This window comes from Hibiscus syriacus, unplaced genomic scaffold (assembly GCF_006381635.1).
Source record: "Hibiscus syriacus cultivar Baekdansim isolate YM2019G1 unplaced genomic scaffold, ASM638163v2 tig00004072_pilon, whole genome shotgun sequence".
NCBI lineage: Eukaryota > Viridiplantae > Streptophyta > Magnoliopsida > Malvales > Malvaceae > Hibiscus > Hibiscus syriacus.
Genome location: NW_024061998.1, coordinates 122,568 through 144,453, shown reverse-complemented (window position 1 = coordinate 144,453; position 21,886 = coordinate 122,568). Strand labels below are relative to the sequence as shown.

General features: G+C 31.9%; 1 protein-coding gene, 1 non-coding gene and 1 pseudogene across 2 annotated transcripts; 2 read left to right on the top strand and 1 right to left on the bottom strand.

Annotated features, from left to right (window-relative positions):
• Positions 1-368: 368 nt before the first annotated feature.
• Positions 369-962, bottom strand: LOC120189737 (secreted RxLR effector protein 161-like). Its single transcript, XM_039192947.1, has one exon. The coding sequence runs from the start codon at positions 960-962 to the stop codon at positions 369-371; it is 594 nt and encodes a 197-aa protein (XP_039048878.1).
• An 8,589-nt stretch (positions 963-9,551) lies between these two features.
• Positions 9,552-14,538, top strand: LOC120189007 (annotated as a pseudogene).
• Positions 14,539-16,801: 2,263 nt separating this feature from the next.
• TRNAS-GCU lies at positions 16,802-16,883 on the top strand. The gene has a single exon. It is a non-coding gene; the product is annotated as a tRNA-Ser (tRNA).
• Positions 16,884-21,886: the final 5,003 nt, after the last annotated feature.

Sequence of the window (21,886 nt, the reverse complement as noted above, 5' to 3'; positions counted from 1 at the left end):
CCTAGCAAACAACCCGATTTCTTCCATATATTACATGTCAATCCAATTCAAACAGACACAATTTAATAAGGTAGACACCCGAATATATCTTATCCGACAATGTCTTAAAATAAGATCCAACATCTATAATCATAACAAAATATGCATAACTGAAATATGATTCATAGATAAGCAAAATCTAAACTAACATCGATATCTAGAGTATCAAACAAACATAAATGTGCAAGACATATATTCATACATGTATGACTAATAATCCTCTATACAAGGACTTCGTGACTACTCTTCACTAACATGGCCAATAAATGTCTTAGGAGCTAGTCCTTTAGTCAACAGATCCACAATCATATTTTTGGTGCCAATGTGCACTATTTGATTTTGCACATCTTATTTGACCGATAGATACTTTCATCCATATGTTTGGCACACTTAGAGTATCTATCATTCTTAGAAAATAACACAACCGTCGCATTATCAAAATAAATCCCCATCGGTTTAGCAATGGTACCAACGATGCCTAAACCATCAACAAAATTGCGTAGCCATAACAATTGAACTGTAGCTTCAAAGCATGCTACAAATTCAGCCTCCATAGTGGAAGTAGCAATGACAATATGCTTACCACTCTTCCATGAGACAACTCCATCAGTTAGAAGGAACACATAGTCGAATGTGGACTTCTGGGTATCCGAACATCCGACATAGTCTGAGTCCGAGTAACCAACAACCTCAAGGTTACTAGTTCTTCTATACGTTAGCATGTGATCCTTAGTGTCTTGCAAGTACCTTAAAACTTTCTTTGCAGCTCTCCAATGAATAAGTCCAGGATTTGATTGATAACGACCCAACATATCGACCGCAAAACTTATATCCGACCTAGTACATGTCTGAGCATACATCAAACTCCCGACTAAAGATGAATAAGGGATATTATCCATTTTTTTGCGCTCTATGTCATTCATGGTACATTGAGACATATTAAAATTGTCTCCTTTCTGTATGGGAACTGGATTAGGTATACATGATTTCATCTTAAATATTTCTAGAAATTTGTTGATGTAAGCCTTTTGAGACAATCCCAAAATTCCTTGTAATATATCTCAAAATATTTCTATTCCGATCACATAAGAAGCCTCACCCATATCATTCATCTCAAAGTTGCAAGAAATGTAGCCCTTAACATCATGCAATAACCCACGATCATTAGCGACACCATGTCTAATCCTAAAATCAAATCCTAAAACATCTAACCTAGAAAGAGAAACATGATTTCTAGAGTAATCTGGAACATATAGACACTTCTCTAGATCAAGGCAATATCACGTATCTAACACAATTCTATTCTTCCCTACACCTTCAATTCTAGCCTTCATCATGTTTCCCATAAATATAAAGCTTTCACTTTCTGACATCCGGTGAATATTTAGATAACCCTCTCTTTTCAAACCATGTCTTCCTCTTTGGGAAATCAACATTCTTGTGCCCAGATTTATTGCAAAAGAAACATTTCAATATCTTTTCAACCCCTTCTTGCCCTTTACTGGAATGTACCTTAAATAATTGTTTTTTCTTGTTCTTCATTTTCTTACTTGGAGCTTTTCCGCCATTAGAACCAGCGTTTGAATTACCACAATAGGTAAAATTGGCTTGGGGAAGTTTGACTTTAAGGTCTTCCCTTTACCTTGCCTCCTCTTGCAAGAGCATGGCCTGAGTATCCGAAAAAGACCATTTTCCTTAAGTTAGTTGTATGTTCTCCAAAATTGCTTGAAATCGTCACCCTTACATGGTTTGAACATGAACTCAACTAACACCCTCTCACCAAGATCCATATCCAAACTTTTAAGCCAGTTGTAGGTATTCACCATATGAGTAATGTGTTCTTCCATTGACTAAGCTATAGTGTACTTTCTATTAGATAAATCATCAATAAGAGCAACAACAATAGACTTATCCACAATGTCTGTCATAGTACACTTCTTAATTTTAGGCACAAATTCCCTCACATTTTCAGTCTTGGGATGGGAAAGCTTAATATTAGGTGCTATGCTAAGCTTAAGAAAGCACATCATAAGCCTATTCAATCTCTCCCAGTTCTCCCACAGTTTCTTGTTTGCCTCCGAACAAGTATCAGTCGGTTTAGTGGGCTCTTCCATAACTATATCTAAATCGAGTCCCAAAAGGCCAACATTTAGCTTGACATATTTGATCCAATCATCATATTTCTGCCCATTAAACTTGATACCATTGGCAATCATATTTGACATAGTAGAGACCACTGCAAACATTTACATCTTACATATTAATTCCTTTGAATTTAAACCACAATTCAGACTATAACATATTCCAAAACATTGCATTTAAATTCACCTTTGGGCTAAATCTAAACACAACCAACAATCATCAAACATGCATCATCCTTATAACATATACAAGGTCAATCATTAAGTTTACTTTAACATACAAGTCATATTTGGATGTAACTTATATATTAATTAAACAAAGTTCATAACCTACTTCAATTGTTATTAACCATGAGTAAGATTTACCTTTAGGTAATCATATAACTATATGTTAATAACTATAAATGTTTATTATTCTTAAATGTCATTTATGATGCTACATCAAATAAATATTTATAAACATAATATAAATCATTTAATGAATTTCTAGTGGGTCACTTTGGTGACTAACGCACTAGCTAAAATATTAAAGATTTAATTCATGATCCAAAATTGTTTGATGTATTCCTACACTTGCCACGACAATATCATTAACTACTTCACTTGCTCACGGCAACGTCATTAACTGTACTTGCCACGACAACATAATTCACCATCAAACCGAGATCATATCATTGTTCCTTATCAATTAACAGTCAATCTAACATAAATATCATAATCAATTATCAATTTGCAACTTCAATTAATCTTCAATAAGAAAATACCCAAATTTATTATGAAACCTTTAATAAGAAAAATACCAATTTTTTTATGAAACATTAAATAATAAAAAAATACCCGAATTTGTAACATCCCAAAATTCAGGGTCAGTGACTAAATTGCAAATTTTGAAAACTATGTGCTTGATTTCGAAATAAGTTAAAAGTTCATGGATTTAGTAGTAAAGCTGGAAAGTAACAAGGGTATTATGGTCTTTTCTAAGAGAAGATTTTTATTTTCCCTTTTTAAGGAAACCACGTGGGAAAGGAGAGAATTATCCAGAGTCTTCTTCTCCAGCTTCTTCTTCTCCCCGTAAGCCTCATTTAAAGGTGAGTTTAATTTCAGCTGTTTAATTCTTGGATTTATAAGTTGATTTTGATTCTTGGAGTATTATATAAGCTTAAGGAAAGCTTATATAAGCTTTAAACATCAAGAATAGAGAATTAGAAATGAAATGATATGAAGGGTGTAGAAATGAAATTTTGTATAGAAAGGTTTTTGAAGTTCTAAAGATGGATTTGACTTGTCAAGGGTATAATTAAGAAGCTAGAAGCAATAGAATTGAATTTGGAACATGTTGAAAATTTAGTGTAATTCTTGAATTACATATGGAGAATAGGATTTTGATGTTAAAGAGGTGATTAATGAATATGAATGAGTTTGAATATGAGTATGTAAGTTAAAAATAATAAAGGGAATGATATATGAAGTATTAAGCTGAAAAGAGTGGATTTTCGGGCATAAAAGAGGATTCTGGGCAGAGTGCATCGATGCACATTCATAGTGCATCGATGCATCAAGGTTAAAACCCAGAAATTATTTGAAGGTGTATCGATGCATTGGTAATGCATCGATGCACTCTTTTAAAAATAGAAACATCGAATGCAATTAGTGCATCGATGCATAAGGCATGCATCGATGCATCCCAGTAATAATACAACATCGAATGCATTTTATGCACCGATGCATCAGTAGTGCATCGATGCATACCTTCATTAAAAGATGAAATTGGCTTTTCTCTGAGCCTAAGGAGTGATAGTTTTGAATATATCAATCAGTATACTGATAAGTATTAATGTATTATTATGTAGATATAGAATGAAAGCTTGTTCCGGAACAAACTAAGGATTATGATTGATTCAAAACAACGAGGCCCAGGTGAGTGCATCTTATTGTATAAGATTATATGGAAATTGGACTTGTGATAAGTCTATTCTTATAGTAATAGCTCATTAAGTCTTGATTATAATTATGTTAACGATATGAAGTGTATGTATGTTTGATTATATGAATTGATACGTTTTGTTTTGTATGTGCTATGTGATTTATGTAAAAATACGGTTAAGTGTTAATGAGAGAATATAAAATAAGTTATGAAATTATATGAATATAGAAGATAAGTCAAGAGATGTAGGGAAATGGAAATAGATGTTTATAAAGAGTCATAGGAGAACAAATATAAGTAATATGATAATGAAATATAAGGCTATGTGAATACATGGTTATGAGATAAAAGATGTAAGAATAGAAAAATATGATGAGAGTGAGTTCATGAGAAGTGATATGAACTAGGTAACATGAGTTGGACAAGTACATAGTGATATGATCCATCATGGGAATTAGTATAATAGAGCTTTTGATTTAATGAGAGTTAAGGGAACTAAATAAGATTGAATTATAGAATGAAATGGGAATAATATATCAATTAGGAAACTTGAATATAAAGGGACGATACGAATATACAAGATAAGTTATATGCTAAATATCTATAGAGCTATATGAAAAGATTATAATGAAATTATGAAATTGAATTAAATAAATAGATTAAATTATTACCCAAATAAAAATACTATTAAATGATATATATATTTAGAAATACGATATAAGCTATGTGAAAGTGTTATAGGTGTTTCTATATGTTATAGGAAATATATGATCATATGTGAACAAGATATGATAAGTATGTTTACATGAATAAATGTGATTGGGTGAGAAATGATAGAAATTATATGAAAACAGGTATATGTGAATTAGCTTTGTAATTAAGTAAATATATGAAATCATAACTATGAATTATGTGATTATATGTTATATGAATACAAGAACATGAGATATGTGACCTGTGAATTATATGGAAATGATCTACATGTAAGTGAACTATGTGATAATATGAAAAGAAGCTATATGATACGTGATATGTGAAAGTGAATTACATGTTTATGTGAATATTTGAAATGAAATAAATGATAATGCCCATGTTATATGTCATGAGAGCTAGGGGTATAGTTGGCATGCCAAGAGTCGAGGGTCTACGTGGTCCTTCGGGATATATATATATTCTGTGGAACATGTGTGAAGTCTTGTAAGACACATACTTGATCCCTAGTATATGTATATGATTCTTAAGGAATGATATGTGGTCCTTATGGACATTATTATATGGCACTACGGTGCAATTCTACGCGGTCCTTCGGGATATATATATATTCTGTGGAACATGTGTGAAGTCTTGTAAGATACATACTTGATCCCTAGTATATGTATATGATTCTTAAGGAATGATATGTGGTCCTTATGGACATTATTATATGGCACTACGGTGCAATTCTACGTGCACTTCGGTGCAATGATACGAGCTGTGGTGACAGCATTAGTGCACAACCTCTATAGACTCACATATCGATAGTTCTCACAAGTGTACCTTGGGCTAATCAAAGAGATAACATAAATACAATATATATAATGTATATGCTTTTGGTGAAATGATATATGAGTGATATGATATACAAAAAGGATAAGTACAAGATTATGTGATAAATAATTCGATGATAATGATAGAGATAATGATAATGATATATATATGATAATGCTAAGAAAGTAGATTATGATATATGTACATGAGTGTCTTTGTTATATAAAAAGGTATATGATTTTGTATGATAAATTAGTATTAAATGTTCATTTGTTTTGTTATATGGGATGTTTTTTATGATTTCTATTATATGTTTTATTTGCCTCACTAAGTCATCGACTTAGCGTGTGATTGTTTCACACGTAGGTTCGAGAAGAATATAGAGAGCAATGTGGAGCAAGACATGTCAGTTACTTCTTACAGAAGATCAGATCAGAAAAGATGTTTTGAATTAGATGTATACTGTACATTGAAAATGGTTGGCATATAAATAAATGTCTGAATTGTATATGCACTGAACGGTTTTGCAAAAACATTTAAGCTCTGAATTGTTCTGGAAATCTTTTGAATAAGCTACATGTATAAAAGTTTTAAATTACTCACTATTTTATACAAGTAAATGTTTTGAAAAAGTCAATGTGACACCTCGGACTCGAATCCAGGTCGGGTACGGGTTGGGGGTGTTACAGAATTTCTTATGAAACCTAAATTGGTGATTTAATTCCTATCAAACCTGGCTCTGAAATCAAATGTTAAAATCAATTAATCTTGCATGCGGACACAATTAACACATAAGGATCTTGATAGGGTAATTAAGTCAACCAAATCAAGCTCATGACATAATTATTAATAATTACAGTAAAAGAAATGGAAACTTACTTGATGATTCTATTATGATAGTTGAATATCCCAAAAGCAAGAAGTAATAAATGTTATCCAATCCCAATACTGTATAATCCTCAATTTGCCTTGTGATGATATCAAGACTTGTTTGATTATTGATGAAAGAATCAAAATCCAAAAAACAGAGAGTGTTCTTAGGGATGGCAAAAAAACCCGAACCCGACGGGGAAAACCGAAAACCGAATTAAACGGGTCAGGTTCGGGGATGATAAACGGGGACGGGGACGGGTTTGGTAATCCCCGCCCCGATTACCCGATTACCCACCCCGATTACCCGCCCCGATACCCGACCCGATAAATATTAAAAATAATTATTTATATATATATAATATTAATAAATTTAATTTAAATAAAAAAATATATATTTAATTTATATATATATATATATACCCGGCCCGATTCCCAGCCCAATACCGACCCAATACCCGACCCAATACCTGGCCCAATACCCGTTTAAATAATCGATTGTGCTAAACGGTGATACCCGTTTCCCCGCGGTTTTCCCCGATTACCCGACGGGGATCCCCGTTTAAATCCCCGCGGTTTTTTAAACGGGGACGGGTACCGGTTTTTTAAACGGGGACGGGGACGGGGGGACCAATACCCGGCCCGAACCCGGCCCGTTGCCATCCCTAAGTGTTCTTGTTTTCATTTAAGAGAGAAAAAGAAAGAGCATTGAGAAAAAAAACTATCTGTTACATGAGTTTTAAAAAATTGATTCTACTATATTTTTTAAATCACAAAATAACCGAAAGTCCAAAATAATCGAAATGCCCCTCTATTTTTCAGTTACACATAACACCACTCAAACTTATATTTTCACGATATGGGACGGAGGGATTTACACCCGATAATTGCCTCCTCAATACTACACTAATCATCACCGTGTGTACAACAACAACAATTATCAATTACTTAAATTATATGAATCAATATTAAAAATCAAAATTTCTAACAGTTTTGTTACCATTAATAACGACGGTCATCACTAATGAGGCAATAGAGCCCTTGTTTTTCATGTATCATGTATAGCATAACATCATACTTGTTAAGTTGTTATTGATGAATTGATTTCGTAGTTTTGTTTCTTAATTTGTTTCCAGGAATTATATTACTTAATTTTTTGGGGAGTAGTGGGGGTTCTTAACTGCGAATAACTATAATATGAACTAGTTGAATTTGCAGTTGTTGGTTGTTGGTACTTGTAGAACAATCAAGCTTACTTTAAGTTATTCAAGTCGAATCAAGTAAAAAAATCGAGTTATTCGAGTCGATGAGCCATATTTTATGACTCAAATTTTATTTAAATTTTTTAGTCAAATTGTTCAATTTCCTATTTAATTAAATAATTATTTAAAACATTATGGAACGACTTGATTCAAATTCAAAATTTTTCTAACCATATAAGATAGACACATATATTTATTCATATTCTTTTTCACACTGTAGCATTATTTAATAAATCAAATGCAACCTTAAATTTTAAAATATATTTATAATATTATATTTCAAAGAAAGAATTTGAAGAAAAATTATTGATGGGGGTATAGAAGAGTCAAAGAATTGATGGGAAGAAAGAATTTATAAAAAAAAGTTGTCATCAAGAGATAAATTGAAAAAAATGCAAAATTAAGAGACAAAATTTTTAAAAAATAGTTAAAAATAACAATTAAAGTTGCATCAATATTCTATAGAGATAGATGATCATGTGGTTTAAATTTAGACACAGTTAACTTAAAATGAATGATGAATAGAATAAATGAAGAAATAATGCAAAGTCGAGGGATTGAATTGAAAAGAATAAAAATATTATTATTAAAAAGAGGAATTGAAGATACAAAGATATTCTAAAATGATTTTTGAGTATATGGTTTAAATTATATAAAAAAATGAAGGATGGTTTGAAAAATGATGAAATCATGGAAATTAAGGGATTAAATTGAAAAATATAAAAAATTTATCAAAAAGTGAAATTGAAGATACATATATTCTACAATAGTTTAAGAACACATGTTTTAAATTTGATAAAACATGAACTTAAATAAATTGAAGAAACGAGAAAATCATATAAGTTGAGGTACTAAATTAAAAATAATTATTAATAAAAAGAGGAATTGAATACTATAGGTATTCTCTAATGATTTAGGAATACGTGTTCAATTTATAAAAATGAACTTAAAATGAAAAGAAATTGAAGGATTAAGGAAATTAAAGATCAAATTATAAAACTGTCAAAATATTCAATTATTTTTTGATTTTCTAATTGAATCAAAAATTTTAAATTTCAACTTGTATCAAACTTAAAAATTGACTCGGTAAATTAAGTTGTCTCAAATAATTCGACTCAAATACTTCAAAATTGAATAAATCTAGCAACTCAACTAGAATAACGGATGGAGAGGAGATTCTTGGAAAAAGAGAACACCCTTAGTAAATTTAAACCTGTGATCTAAAAAGATATGAAAAAATAAAAATAAATTATTTGATTAACTCAAATATGCTTTTTTTTATATCAAGTCATATTAAAATTGTGTCTAGTCTTTTTTTTCTATATAAAAAACGTATAAAATTGATTTAATATAAATTCAGATAATTCATCTAATTTAACTTTGATTGATGTATGAATTATTTTTTATCCTATCTCAATTTATCTAATATTTATATAATTGGTTATAATAATTTGATTTAAAAATATCTGGGTAAAATATTAAAATATATAAGGTTGTTGACAGAAACTACTACTGGTAACAGCTGTAAAAGGAGAGTGCAAGCACGCGTTAGAAACCGCGAATAGGAAAGAAACATCAAACCCCATTCCCCACCCCCAATTTCCTCCCAAAAGTTCCCTTTCTTTCCACGAACCTGCACGTGGCGACGTCTGTCAGAGATGATCCACATCATACGTGGCGGAATTCTACTGGTCCAAATTCCTCTTGAAATATTTGATCTCAGCCGTTCGTATCATCCAACCGAAGCCGACATTTGTCTTGACCGTTCGTAGAAGTTAAAGAGCAAAATAAAAACACACTAGTCTTTCTTTAGCAAAAGGAGGGAAGAAAGAGAAGGAAAAAAAGTCATTTTTTACCCTCTAACCAGGTACTTCAATTTCCATGCTCTGGAAAATTCCACTTCAAAATTATGGCAAATTTCATTTTTTGCTCGTTTTTCCTAGTTTAGGGTTTAATATGCTGATGGTTCCCCCCCCCCTCCTTTGTTGTTTTGCTTTGGAATTGAGGTTTTATTTTGTTTTATGGGAGACTTGGGGGTTGACTTCAATTTTGGTGGGCTGCTTGAAGAATTTGTTTTTCTTTGATATGGTCTCTTTTTGTAGTGTTTTCTCTCTCTCTCTCTCTCTCTCTCTCTTTTATCTTCCAAGTTTTCTTTTGTATCAAAAGTTGTCTCTCATTTATCTAACAGAAAATCAAGATCTAGGTTTTAGAATTGTGGTGTTCAATGTTATTTTGAGTTGATTCTTTAGTTGTTCTGGTAAAAGGGTTATGAACTTTGACTTTTGATTCATTCCCTTTTTCTTTGGTTTTGTATGATGTTGCTTGAAAATTCTTTCTTTCATTTATAACTAGTCCTCTTTGCCAATCTGTTTTAATATATTAGTCTTTTGATTCATTCTCTTTTTCTTTGGTTTTGTATGATGTTGCTTGAAAATTCTTTCTTTCATTTATAACTAGTCCTCTTTGCCAATCGTTTTAATATATTAGTTTCTTATGTTGATTATTGATGCAACGCAGCTCTTGCTGGTGATTTGATTATTTGGAGGGGGTTTTCCCCTGCTGATGTTCAAGAATATAGATTTTGGTATATATAGCTGTTGCACAGATCAAATGCCAACTCTAAGAATAAAGGCCAAATCAGCCATGGGTTCTTTAAGAGAAAAGAATAGTCTTCGAGTGTGTCAAAAGTCTAGCATGATTTGCAAAAGACCATGCTGCCATGTTAGGGTTTCCCAGCGAGGAGCCGAATTCAGTACATGTATTCAAAATTGCCATGATGGTAAGCAACTACATCCAACAAGGTCGATATTTCTCTGATATTAATTGTTAAGAGTTACAGGTGTTTCTTGGAGTTTTGTCTTATCAGGTTTCAAAAATTCTTTCCTGTTTGCTTGTACCTTTACATTATGTGCTTTGTACATCGATTGCGATAAAATTGGTGATTTCAAAACATTTCTTTAGTCTGCTCAAGTGTGAATAAGAATTGTTTTGCCCTGCCTGGCCTGACTTAATGCAAGTCTCCTTCCATTTGAGAAATGATGCATTTTGCAAAATATTTTACTTAACTACATATGTGTTGAGTATAATTGTAGTTTTAAAAATTGCAATAAATAAATTGGAACCTTGGGGCCTTATCCCATATTTAGATGTCAAAGATGCAGTAAAACTAGCATCGAACTATAGCTGACTGTAGCAGGGAAAACAAATAACCGAGTACATATATCATTTTGAACCACTTGGAGGATAAAGTATTAATATATTTACTAAATGGTTACTTATAATGGGGAGCTAGGATCTCATTTATGTATTCCTTTCCCTTAAACCCATCAGTCCATTCTCTCTTTGGTTCTTCCAAGTATAAGAATGTATTTCTATTCACTCAATTCATTTGTTTACTTATATGCATGCATGATAGGCTTTCTGTTTGTGGGCATTAGTGTATCGGTTTTCTCTCATTCATTTTTGTACTTTTATGCATGCATGATAAGCTTTCTGTTTGTAGGCATTAGAGTGTGTTGGTATTTTCTCATTCATTTCTTTACTTATACACATGCATGATAGGCTTTCAGCTTTCTGTTTGTAGGCTTTAACTTGTTCCTTTCTTAAAAGAGTCAAGAAGGAAGATAAATTATGCTGATATTTTAGCTTGTTGCACATGCTTACTGACTGTTCTTGATAGATTCATCAAATGTGGAAGTAGCTTCTCAAGTTTTTGAAACTGATGGAGCCAGTGCTCAGCAACTAATTTTGGATGGAGATGATTCTGAGCTTCAGAAACAGCTTCCAACTTTTGTTAATTCTGCAACTGTGGGGGGAATGGTAAGCTTTTATTACTTTTTAGGGCCTTGCTTTGTTAGTTCGTTTTTGCTCTGCTTTTTGAAAATATCATGTATTAAACCAACTCTCAACTTGGTTGCTTATTAATGATGATTTATTAATTTGCAGGAGTCTGCCCACATATCTGTCTCAAATTTAGAGACAATATTCTCTCCTTTTCTGGAGCCAATCCAAATACACGGTGAATTAAATATTGACAATGATGCAGGTGATTCTTTGTTTCTGATGGTTTGCATGAATTTCTTTTCCATTCTCCGGTTGTGATCAAGAAAATGTCATTTTTTTTTGCATTTCTAATTGAAATCCCTGTCTAAGCACAATTATTAAGTTATAAGTATTCATGTTCTCTAGGAACTTAGTTCAGTAGTTGTTCCAATGCCCGAGTAGAAGGAATAATTTTTATGGAATTCAGACATTCTAGATTCACATCACTTGAAGTTGCAAGTTTATGTTGAGATAATTATCTGATACAGTCATCTCATTCTCACTTTTTGTAGGGAGTCACGATGGCCCTGAACCGCTAGCATTTGTACCCGATGACGATGGTGATGACAATCGAAGCTCATTTGGCAGACAAACATGTAATGTGTCAGATTTCTTTATATCTGACATGATAATTGCAAACATACCCTTTGATGGAAATGTGATTGACAATAACATCTCGGGAACCTATTCTTTCCTGATTTCAAGTGTTCTGAGCCAGTATGCTGTTTGATGTGGCTGAGCAATACTTGTTACTGCCTTTCCTTGAAGACACTGTCAACACCAATGATATAAATGATGTTCATTGCATGATGAGTCTATGATGGCTCAAGATAATACTGGTTTACGTCTAGCAATTGATGAAATGAAATCCTGCATACAGGAATCCGATGTTAACTCTGAATCTGATCAAGCAGATGACTTTGATCCACAATCATTTATAAAAAATTTACCAGAGCTATCTGATGTTGTATCAAGTTTCCGGCCTGCTGATGTTCCAACAGAGTCTTGGAAAAGGAAGCCCATAACTCTTGTGCTTGATTTGGATGGTAAGACTTGCATGTTTTCTACTGTGTGTTTTTCTTTCTTCAGGAGCAATGCGTCATTCATTCAGCTTTTCTGCTGCCTGAACATTTTCAAATGAGCTAATTAATTCTCATGATCTTTTAAATGGAGCATCAAACAAATTGATTCAAGTCTTTAAATGAAACCTATAACTTGGAGTCTAATGTAATATGAGGACAATACAAGATTTTGGGTAGTACTGATTATGGATAACCTGGTGGAACCTTTTGGGAACTTATTAATCAAGTTCCATAAACAATTCAGGGTAAACCACTAGTCTCTTGAAAATTTTGTGTGTGTTTCCCAGTCACCATACATGCGAAATTTATTCTGTTAGTGAGGTCAATATTGAAGGCTTGCAAGGAAATTTTCAAATGTGTTCTGGGTATAAGTTGATTGAATGCCTGATAGTATGACTTCAAGGATCGGATAATTTCAGATGGCATTTGTGTTGTGGTTGCTCTGTTAGCTTTTTACAATTTGTGTAGAATTATTTGAGCTTCTGTTTGTTTTCTGTTTTACTTGGTGTTTTAAACAAATTAGTAATAAATATTGCTATAGTATTTGATCACCATTTCTTTGAAACACGCAGAAACTCTGGTCCACTCTACACTAGAACATTGTGATGATGCTGACTTCACCTTTACGGTCTTTTTCAACATGAAAGAGCACACCGTTTATGTAAAGCAGAGGCCTCACCTACAGACATTTTTGGAGAAAGTTGCAGAGATGTTTGAAGTTATCATTTTTACAGCCAGCCAAAGCATTTACGCAGAACAATTACTGGACATATTGGATCCAGATCAAAAGTTCATATCTCGGCGGGTTTATCGAGAATCTTGCATTTTTTCAGATGGAAGTTACACTAAAGACTTGACAGTTTTAGGTGTTGATCTTTCAAAGGTTGCAATAGTTGATAATTCTCCACAGGTATTTACCCGCTCACATAAGGTTTACCTTCATGGACTTTATCATTCTTGCCTCCAAATTAAGTGAAGAATATAATTGTCACCGTAGCTTAAACCTAATGTGCTTCAGAGATTTTATTAACAAGGTAATGATTATGTTGATGTGAACCGGTGCTATAGTGTCTTAGTCTTTAAAAATATTCAGATCTGGAGATACGTCTTGTGTTTATGACAAGCATAAAGTTCATCTAAGAATATCCAACTAACCAAGCTTTACAGTAAGATTAGTTGCAAGGACTCATGCCTTGCTTCTTAATATTGCCTAGAAATGATAAGAGGTTACATGTCTAGTAGCAGCATCAGATGCATTCGCTACTATCAAAATATAGTAAAAGGGTGTATCTAGAAGTATTAATGAAAAATGCAAAAGAACAATTTTCCCATGTTTATACTTCTAATTGTGAAGAATTCTTCTTTGTTGATTTCAGGTTTTCAGGTTGCAAGTGAATAATGGGATTCCTATCAAGAGTTGGTTTGATGATCCATCCGATTGCGCACTGATTTCATTGCTTCCCTTCTTAGAGACTCTGGTTGATGTAGATGACGTCCGTCCTATCATTGCAAAGAAATTTGGTAACAAGGAATAAGAGCACCTTGTTTTCTTTATTCTGATAGCTTTCAATATAGTTCCTTGTCCTCATATTTGCTTTTAAGTGAAATTTGGCCTCTAATTAAAAACTCAATTCTCTTCAAAATTAACCACAAAATAGGTATCATCTTTTTTCTTCTCGTGTCAGCATTTTAATACTAGTTTCCTTTTCTTCTACCCTTAGTTGAGAACCCTGTGAGTGCTCTATCTTATTTCCTTTTGATCAAAGGTAGTCGTAGAAAATGTCTGCTTATTGTACAGTCAAAGTTCCAATGATATAAGCATTGTGTATGAATTATTTGTGAAATATAATTTTGCAGATTACTGTTTGCCATCCTTTCCTTCTGCTTAGCTTATTGTCTTGTTTTTATAGTTTTCTTCTTCGATATCGTTTCATCTGAAATTATTTAGGCTCAATCAATGCTTGTATTAAGAAATTAAAACTTTAGAATGGATGGTTGTAGGAATTTGTCTTACTATCTCTTTGTATTTTTCTGATAGTTTATAATGCCATCAGTATATTGTTTTTGATAGAAACAAAATAGTACACTTGAACCCCTGCAAGATCATAGCTTCAACATTCGATAATTATTTCTCTAAGCACCATAACTTGAATTTTTTATATTTCCGTGTGTCATATGTGAACCATATCGTGGATGAACAGTTTTGTTGAATAAAACTCTAAATATGAAAAGAAACCTTTTGAGCCTATAGGCATTTGAGGCAGTAAAAGATGTTTGAAAGTATAGGTTCTGCGTACAAAGATATATACAATGGTAGGGAAGTGGAATCGAACATTATTAATGACTGCTGCCCTGAGGTTCCCAAGAGTTCAGTTAGTCATAAAGTCACTTGAATTTTTGATTCAATGACTTAGTTTTATAGCAGAAGACACAACATAGAGGTCTTTTATGATTAGGGAGGTATTCTCTTACTGATTGCATGCATACTTGCCGATGCTTTTGTTGTTTAATTCATGTTTCTAATCCACTGATTTCGTTCTTGTGCTTAACTGCCAAAATGTCTCCATCTATTATCACTATAAAGTGCATCTTATTGGAATTGATGACATATTTATGAAGTGATTGAGTTATTTCAGGCAGGATGGAAATATAGTTCTAGAGCCTTGGGGCAAACTTTGTTGTTTCTTTCGTATATTTAGATTTCGTTATACTCGAGAATCGAGAAGATTAGTGATTATGTTATCAATATAGATATGGGCAATTTACTCCTTTGAAACACTTAGCTTTGCCGTAAATGAGATCCAATTAGGTTTTGTGCAAGAATCATGGACAAAGTGATGGGAATGAATCAGAAGATGGAAACTATGACATAATCTGGGATTTTACAGTGCAAGATTTTTGGCAATGGGAACTACCTCACGGTTAGGCGGCTCCTTCAGCTTTGCTTAGAGTATAAGATCATGTTGCCTTGAGCAAAATCGGAAGAAAGATGATTTGCTTGCGATAACACCCTTTGAGTTTGATCATCTTTACAGTTTTACATGCCTTATGTACAGGTGATATGATGAACATTACTAGATTATCTGCTAATGGAAAAAAAATAATAGGTATGCAGATTTCGATTGCCATGCAAGTTTTCTTCCTAATTTACTTTATATATATATATATACTGACCTTGTATGATCCTGACAACTTTTTCTGCCTTTGAATTTTCAAAGTGATTATAAGAACTAAATGAGTGATGAATGTAATTTTTAGATGGTAAAGATACTTGTAGTCTAATGTTAAATGGTAGGAAGTGATTTAGGAGGTTAACAGTGTTACATACACTTTGAACCCTTGTAAAAATCTTCAATTAACTTCTTAATTTCTTTAAAGAATGTGCATTTTAAATTTTTTGGGACCAAGTTTAGTTTGGTGTTGTAAATTCTTAGTTACACTTGATCAGTGCATTAATTCATGATTTTGCTAAGATAGTTTCATCTTTATTTACGTTTCTTAGTTGCTCTGGCATTATCACAAATATTTTGCTGTATCCGAATGATGGCTTGTTGGTTCCATGCATATTTTATTTGAAGTTCTAATCGTATCTTTAAGTGTGTTCTTCTTCAAACGTCTGGAAGTTGAAATTATACAAATAATTAGGACATATTAAAATAAACCATATGTTCAAATGAAAACCTGAATAAATATGGACAATAGCCAAGCATGAATATGATACTTCCTCAGCGTCAAGTCAGATGGGTTCAATTGGTAATTACTATGGGGATCAATGGCCTTAAATCGACGTCCTGAACACTATTAAAAGTGATCTCCCAAAGTTAAGAGATGCAAAGCCCTTGGGAGTAACCCTATAAACTATTAAAAGCAGTCCCCCAGGGTCTGGGATTCGAATAGAGCCCGTGGCAATGTGGTTGGTTTGGTATGGTATAACTTGAGGGTTCGTGATAGTGGATGGCATGTGCTTATGGATCGATGTATACTTGTAAGGTCAGAAGATATAGAGATACTTGCTAGAAAGCAAGTACCAAACAGATTTCAACCAAGTGTGAATTAGAAATACCTCAAATCTACTTCAAAGATATAATCAAATACACAGGGTCAACAAAATTAAAGTTTAACAATTAATTGAACAACGCTTTGGCCGAGTGGTTAAGGCGTGTGCCTGCTAAGTACATGGGATCATCCCGCGAGAGTTCGAATCTCTCAGGCGTCGTTCCTTAAGTGTTTTTCTTCTTTGAATATATTTCCAAAAATAACTTCTCCAAGTGGAAAAATCAACTAATTCATGCAATAATTTCTTAAATTGTTAAAAAAGTTTCATTACTCGCATAGTTGTCAAAAAAGCCACACCTATCAAAAATATTAGTAGACTATCTATCTCTATGTTTCGAAAAAAATATTAAAATTTTAAATATGATATATATTTTTATACGAAAAATATAATGATGTAATTGTTAACTTTTTTTTTGTACAATTTGTGTCAATTCCATTGATCAATCCAACTTTTTGTTTTCTTTAATTTTGCTTAACTGATAACAACACCAGTTTTGATGCGGTTGCCGCCCGTCGATTATCTTCTTTCTATGTTTTTTTATTATTTTTTTAATAAGAATAATTATATCTTTGTGAAATGTTCTCTGTCTTTATGATACATTTTTCTCTGTCTTTGTGACACGTTTTCTATGTCTTTTGGTAGCTTACGGTTTTTTATCGTCGTTTTCGTTTTTCTTTTTTGTCAGGGTTGAATTTGACATCGCCACGACTGATCAAGATGGCGCTTATTTGTTATCATGTTGATATTTCCTGGTGTGGACCCTCAGATTGATTTGGATACGTGTTTTGCGTTCGTGGATAGTTTTCTCGCGTCGCTCGACTCTGATTTACGATTTGTCAGTGATTTTTCAGTAGCTCCATCCCCTTTTGTGGTTCGTTTGCCAATGAAGTATTATTTATTCATATCCTTATGTTGTTCGAGCTTTTTGGTTAGGTTATTTTAACTTTTTCATTCCTTGATCCTTATGTGATCTAGGTGGTTAGTTTTTATCTTCATGATAATAGAAAAATCCCATAAATATATTTTAGGTTTACAGTTATGCTTGTAAATCTTCATTGTAATTTTGGATATTTTCTATTTTTAATAAAACTAGCGACTTTCTATAAAAAAAAATATTTATTTTTCATGAGTTTCATAAAACTAAACATGTTAATTAGTTATGAATTTATATATATTAATCACTTATTATCTTAAATCACTTATATGAGTTTATCATGTTTAGTCAAAGTCTAAGACGTATTTTATATAAGGCCATCTCATTAATTTATTTATAATACTATCTTAAGTTGGCATACAATCGTATTCAATTATTCACAATTTATATTAAAAGTTTGTATAGATTTATTATGTACAAATACTATAGTTCTCTCAATCTCAAAGACTATATTTATCCATTAACAATAATAGCATCCTAAAGCGACAAATAAATTAACTCATCAATATCTGTTTACAACTACTTAAGAGTGTTATTATTTGTTTATTCGTATATGGTTCTATATTTTATCCTCATCATCATTTTAATACCAAAACTTGATATCAATTAACTCTTATAGCTGGGTGAAATTTGCAATAACATTCGTTTACTTAAATAATTATTAAGTATGAGCCAAACGAGTTCAATAGTTTAAAGTGATAATTGTTATCCCTGGAAGTATCGGGTTTTAACACATTGACTATAAGATATTTAACTATATATTGTTAAACGATTAAGAGTTTTAGAACAAACATTGTAACTTGTAATAGTCATAAATTAATACAAAAATTAAATAATTCCCAAGGAAATAACAAAATTCCTTTATAAATTAACACACATCTCTTAATCAGATATCGATAAAATAATATAATAACATGGTATGATTGGACCAAAAAATTGCTACATGATTAATATGCTACTTTCTCTCTCTATAAATATATTTCTATTTTAAAATTTGTGTCATGGTAAATTGATCAAATAAACTTAAAAATTATATATAAATTAATATTATTATATTAATATTCTTCATTTTTATAAAATAAATTATTAAATTAAAACTAAATTTTTATAGATCAAATACGTAATTAATAAAGATTTGTATATAAAACATCTATCAAAATCTAAAATATTTTATTAAATAAATTTTTAAAAATATATTTTATATGAAATACTTTTTTATAAACAATATATAAATTATTTTATTAGTTTGAAGTGATTATAAAATAATATTTATTCAAAATTCTATTAACCAATTGATAATGAATGTATATACACCCTGTAAACATAGTTGATCAAATTTGAAACCTTTAAATTATTAATATTTTATTTAAGCACTAAAATCACATAATAAATTTACACGATCTAACATATTATAAAATACACACATATATAAAGTGACAACATTTAATAATTGCAACTTGATCAAGAAGTTGATTGTGTGATTTTTTAAAAGATAATGTAAAGTATACAAATGGTCTTTCAATTAATGGGTGTTGTTTTGTTGAGTCGTCGACCGCTAAAAGTTATAAAACAATCCTCTAATTATAAGATGTTACTTTGTTGAGTCTTCTTATTATTAAAAGTTACAAAATGATTATTCAATATGCATATGTTCCAAACTCGTTCTTTACCTGTCGCAACCGTCTTTCGGTTGGGCCCGGGATTGGGCTTCGACTTGGATTAATTGGGTTAGAGTCGCCACCGACCACTTTAAAATGAATTTAGGTGGGTCGGACACCATCTTACCTGATTTGCGTTGTACCAGAAACGTGTCGGGTTCGGGAGTCGATTACGGTCAAGGAAGGGTTAGCACCCTTGAACCGCCCTTTCGGTACCAATTAATTTGTCGGTTGTCTTAGTTGCGAAAATTTAAAATTTAAATTTAAATTTAAAAATTCGGTTCGAATTGCTTACCTTTGATCGATTGGAATTATCACTGAAAATGTTTAGATGGTGAAATAAATACGAAGGAAAAAATATTAGTATGATAATGATAAAAAAATTGATGACAAAGATAAATAAGAGTTAGTAAAAAAGAAAGATACTAGAAAATAGTGAAATAAGAGAAAAATATATATAAAAAAAGAAAAATAGAAAATGTTAGTTTAAACTAAATGAATAAATAGTGAATAAGGAAAAAAAATAATAGGATAAAATAGAAAAATTAATTAGAAACCGTGAGGAAAAAAATAAATAATAAAATAGGCATATAGAAGGGACCAAAATAGAAGTTTCACAAATCTACTTCAATTCGGAATATATATATATATATATATATATATATATATATATATATATATATATATATATAGGACTAAAACATAAACGAAAGAAAAAGAATGCCCAAAACAGAACCTTTAAAATGTCTCTGGATGATTAAATAATATACAAAGTAGGAGGGACTATAAAAGGATTTCACCCTTTGTTCCAGAACACGGCAAATTAAGGGGCCAAAACGACGTAGTTTTGGTGCGCCTATTTAAGGCTAAAGCAAGGCTTTTCTCACCCCATCTCCCCTCATTTGCCAGATTTCTCTCTCTCTCCTCTGATGATATCTCTCTCCCTTCTCTCTAGACTCGACCAAGGTCCGGCCCCCATTCCGATGATATCTCCACCGCGCCGACCACGCCGACGCGGTGGTCGATATATCTAAACCCCCACAAAATGCTCTTCTCCGTACTGTGAACCCAAAACCAACCTCTAAATCCCCAAAACACACCCCAGTAAGCGTAGATCTAAGTTCAAACCCTCGCCCCTCACCTATTCCGACGACCCTTCCGTTTTTCCTGAAGTTCTCCTGACGCGTACTGTTTTTGTTATTTTTGCGTGTGTGTGTGTTTGGTATTTGGCTATTGTGGTTTGGTTTGCCTTCGATATTTTGTTTTCGTTGGGTGTTTGGTTATTTGGTTGTGATGATATCTGATGGTTCACTGTTTGGTTTCGTTTGTTGGCCGTATGTGGGTTCTGTATTGGCTGATGGGTTTTCCTCTGTGTGGCTCTGGTTTACCATTCCTGTCCCCCTCTTGTTGGCCTCACCGGGGGCTTTTATAGCCCCGGTGTTGGTCGCTTGACTCCCGAAATGAGTGCTGTGATGGTTCCACTATTCCCGTGCATGCCGTTCGTGATATCGACCATCCCGGGATGGGTCAGTCCCGGATAGTTGGCCGGCCGTTTCGGCGTTTGACTGACGCGTGACTTGTTCTCCATGCGGCGCCTGAATTATTAACTTGATATCACTTTAGGGTTTCCCAAACCCTAAACCTAACGGGCTGGGTCAGGCCCAAACCTGACTGGACTTTTGCTGGACCAAAACGATAGACCATGGAGAGAAAAAAAAAATAAATAAATAGGAAATAATAAAATAATAATAATAATAATAATATAATAATAATAATAATAATAATAATATAATAATAATATAATCTATAAAAATTTTCAAAAACATATAATATAACTTTTCAAAATGCTTTTTTTTAAAAAAAAACTATATTTATACGTATTCAAAACATTTTTAAAAACATATACAAATATAACTTCAAAAATATTTTTTAAAAACTATATATTATATATTTTCAAAATGTCTTATATATATATAAATGTTTTCAAAAATGTTTTCAAAACTATATATTATAATTTTCAAAATGTTTCAAACTATATATATATTTTCAAAATGTTTTCAAAACTATATTATATGTTTCAAAAAAATTTCAACTATATATTATAATAATTTCAAAATGATTTTAAAACTATATAATATATATGTTTTCAAAAAAATGTTTTCAAAACTATAATATATGTTTTCAAAAATGTTTTCAAAAACTATATATAAGTTTTCAAATGATTTTAAAATTATATATTATATATTTTCTAAAATGTCTTTTTTAAAACTATATATTATATAGTTTTAAAAACTATTAAAACTATATATTATATACGTAGTTTCAAAATATGTATATATATAGATATGGTACATATAAAGGGGGAAAAATATGTCGACGAAATTAGTGTCTACAGCTGCCCCTCTTTGTCCTTTTTCGTGGAACGAAAATAGGACAAAGATAAAAAGACACAAATTTTCGTTATGTAGAGTTGAAAAAACTCCCTGTCGAATTGGGTTGCGGATGGCTCCTTCGTCGCGAAGTCGAGTCCATCTCGAAATGATATAGAATTGAAGCCGTTTTCGGATTTG

What these genes read in the sequence shown, in the direction of transcription:
- LOC120189737 (XM_039192947.1), bottom strand. Translation starts at nt 962, where the DNA reads ATGAATGACATAGAGCGCAAAAAAATGGATAATATCCCTTATTCATCT.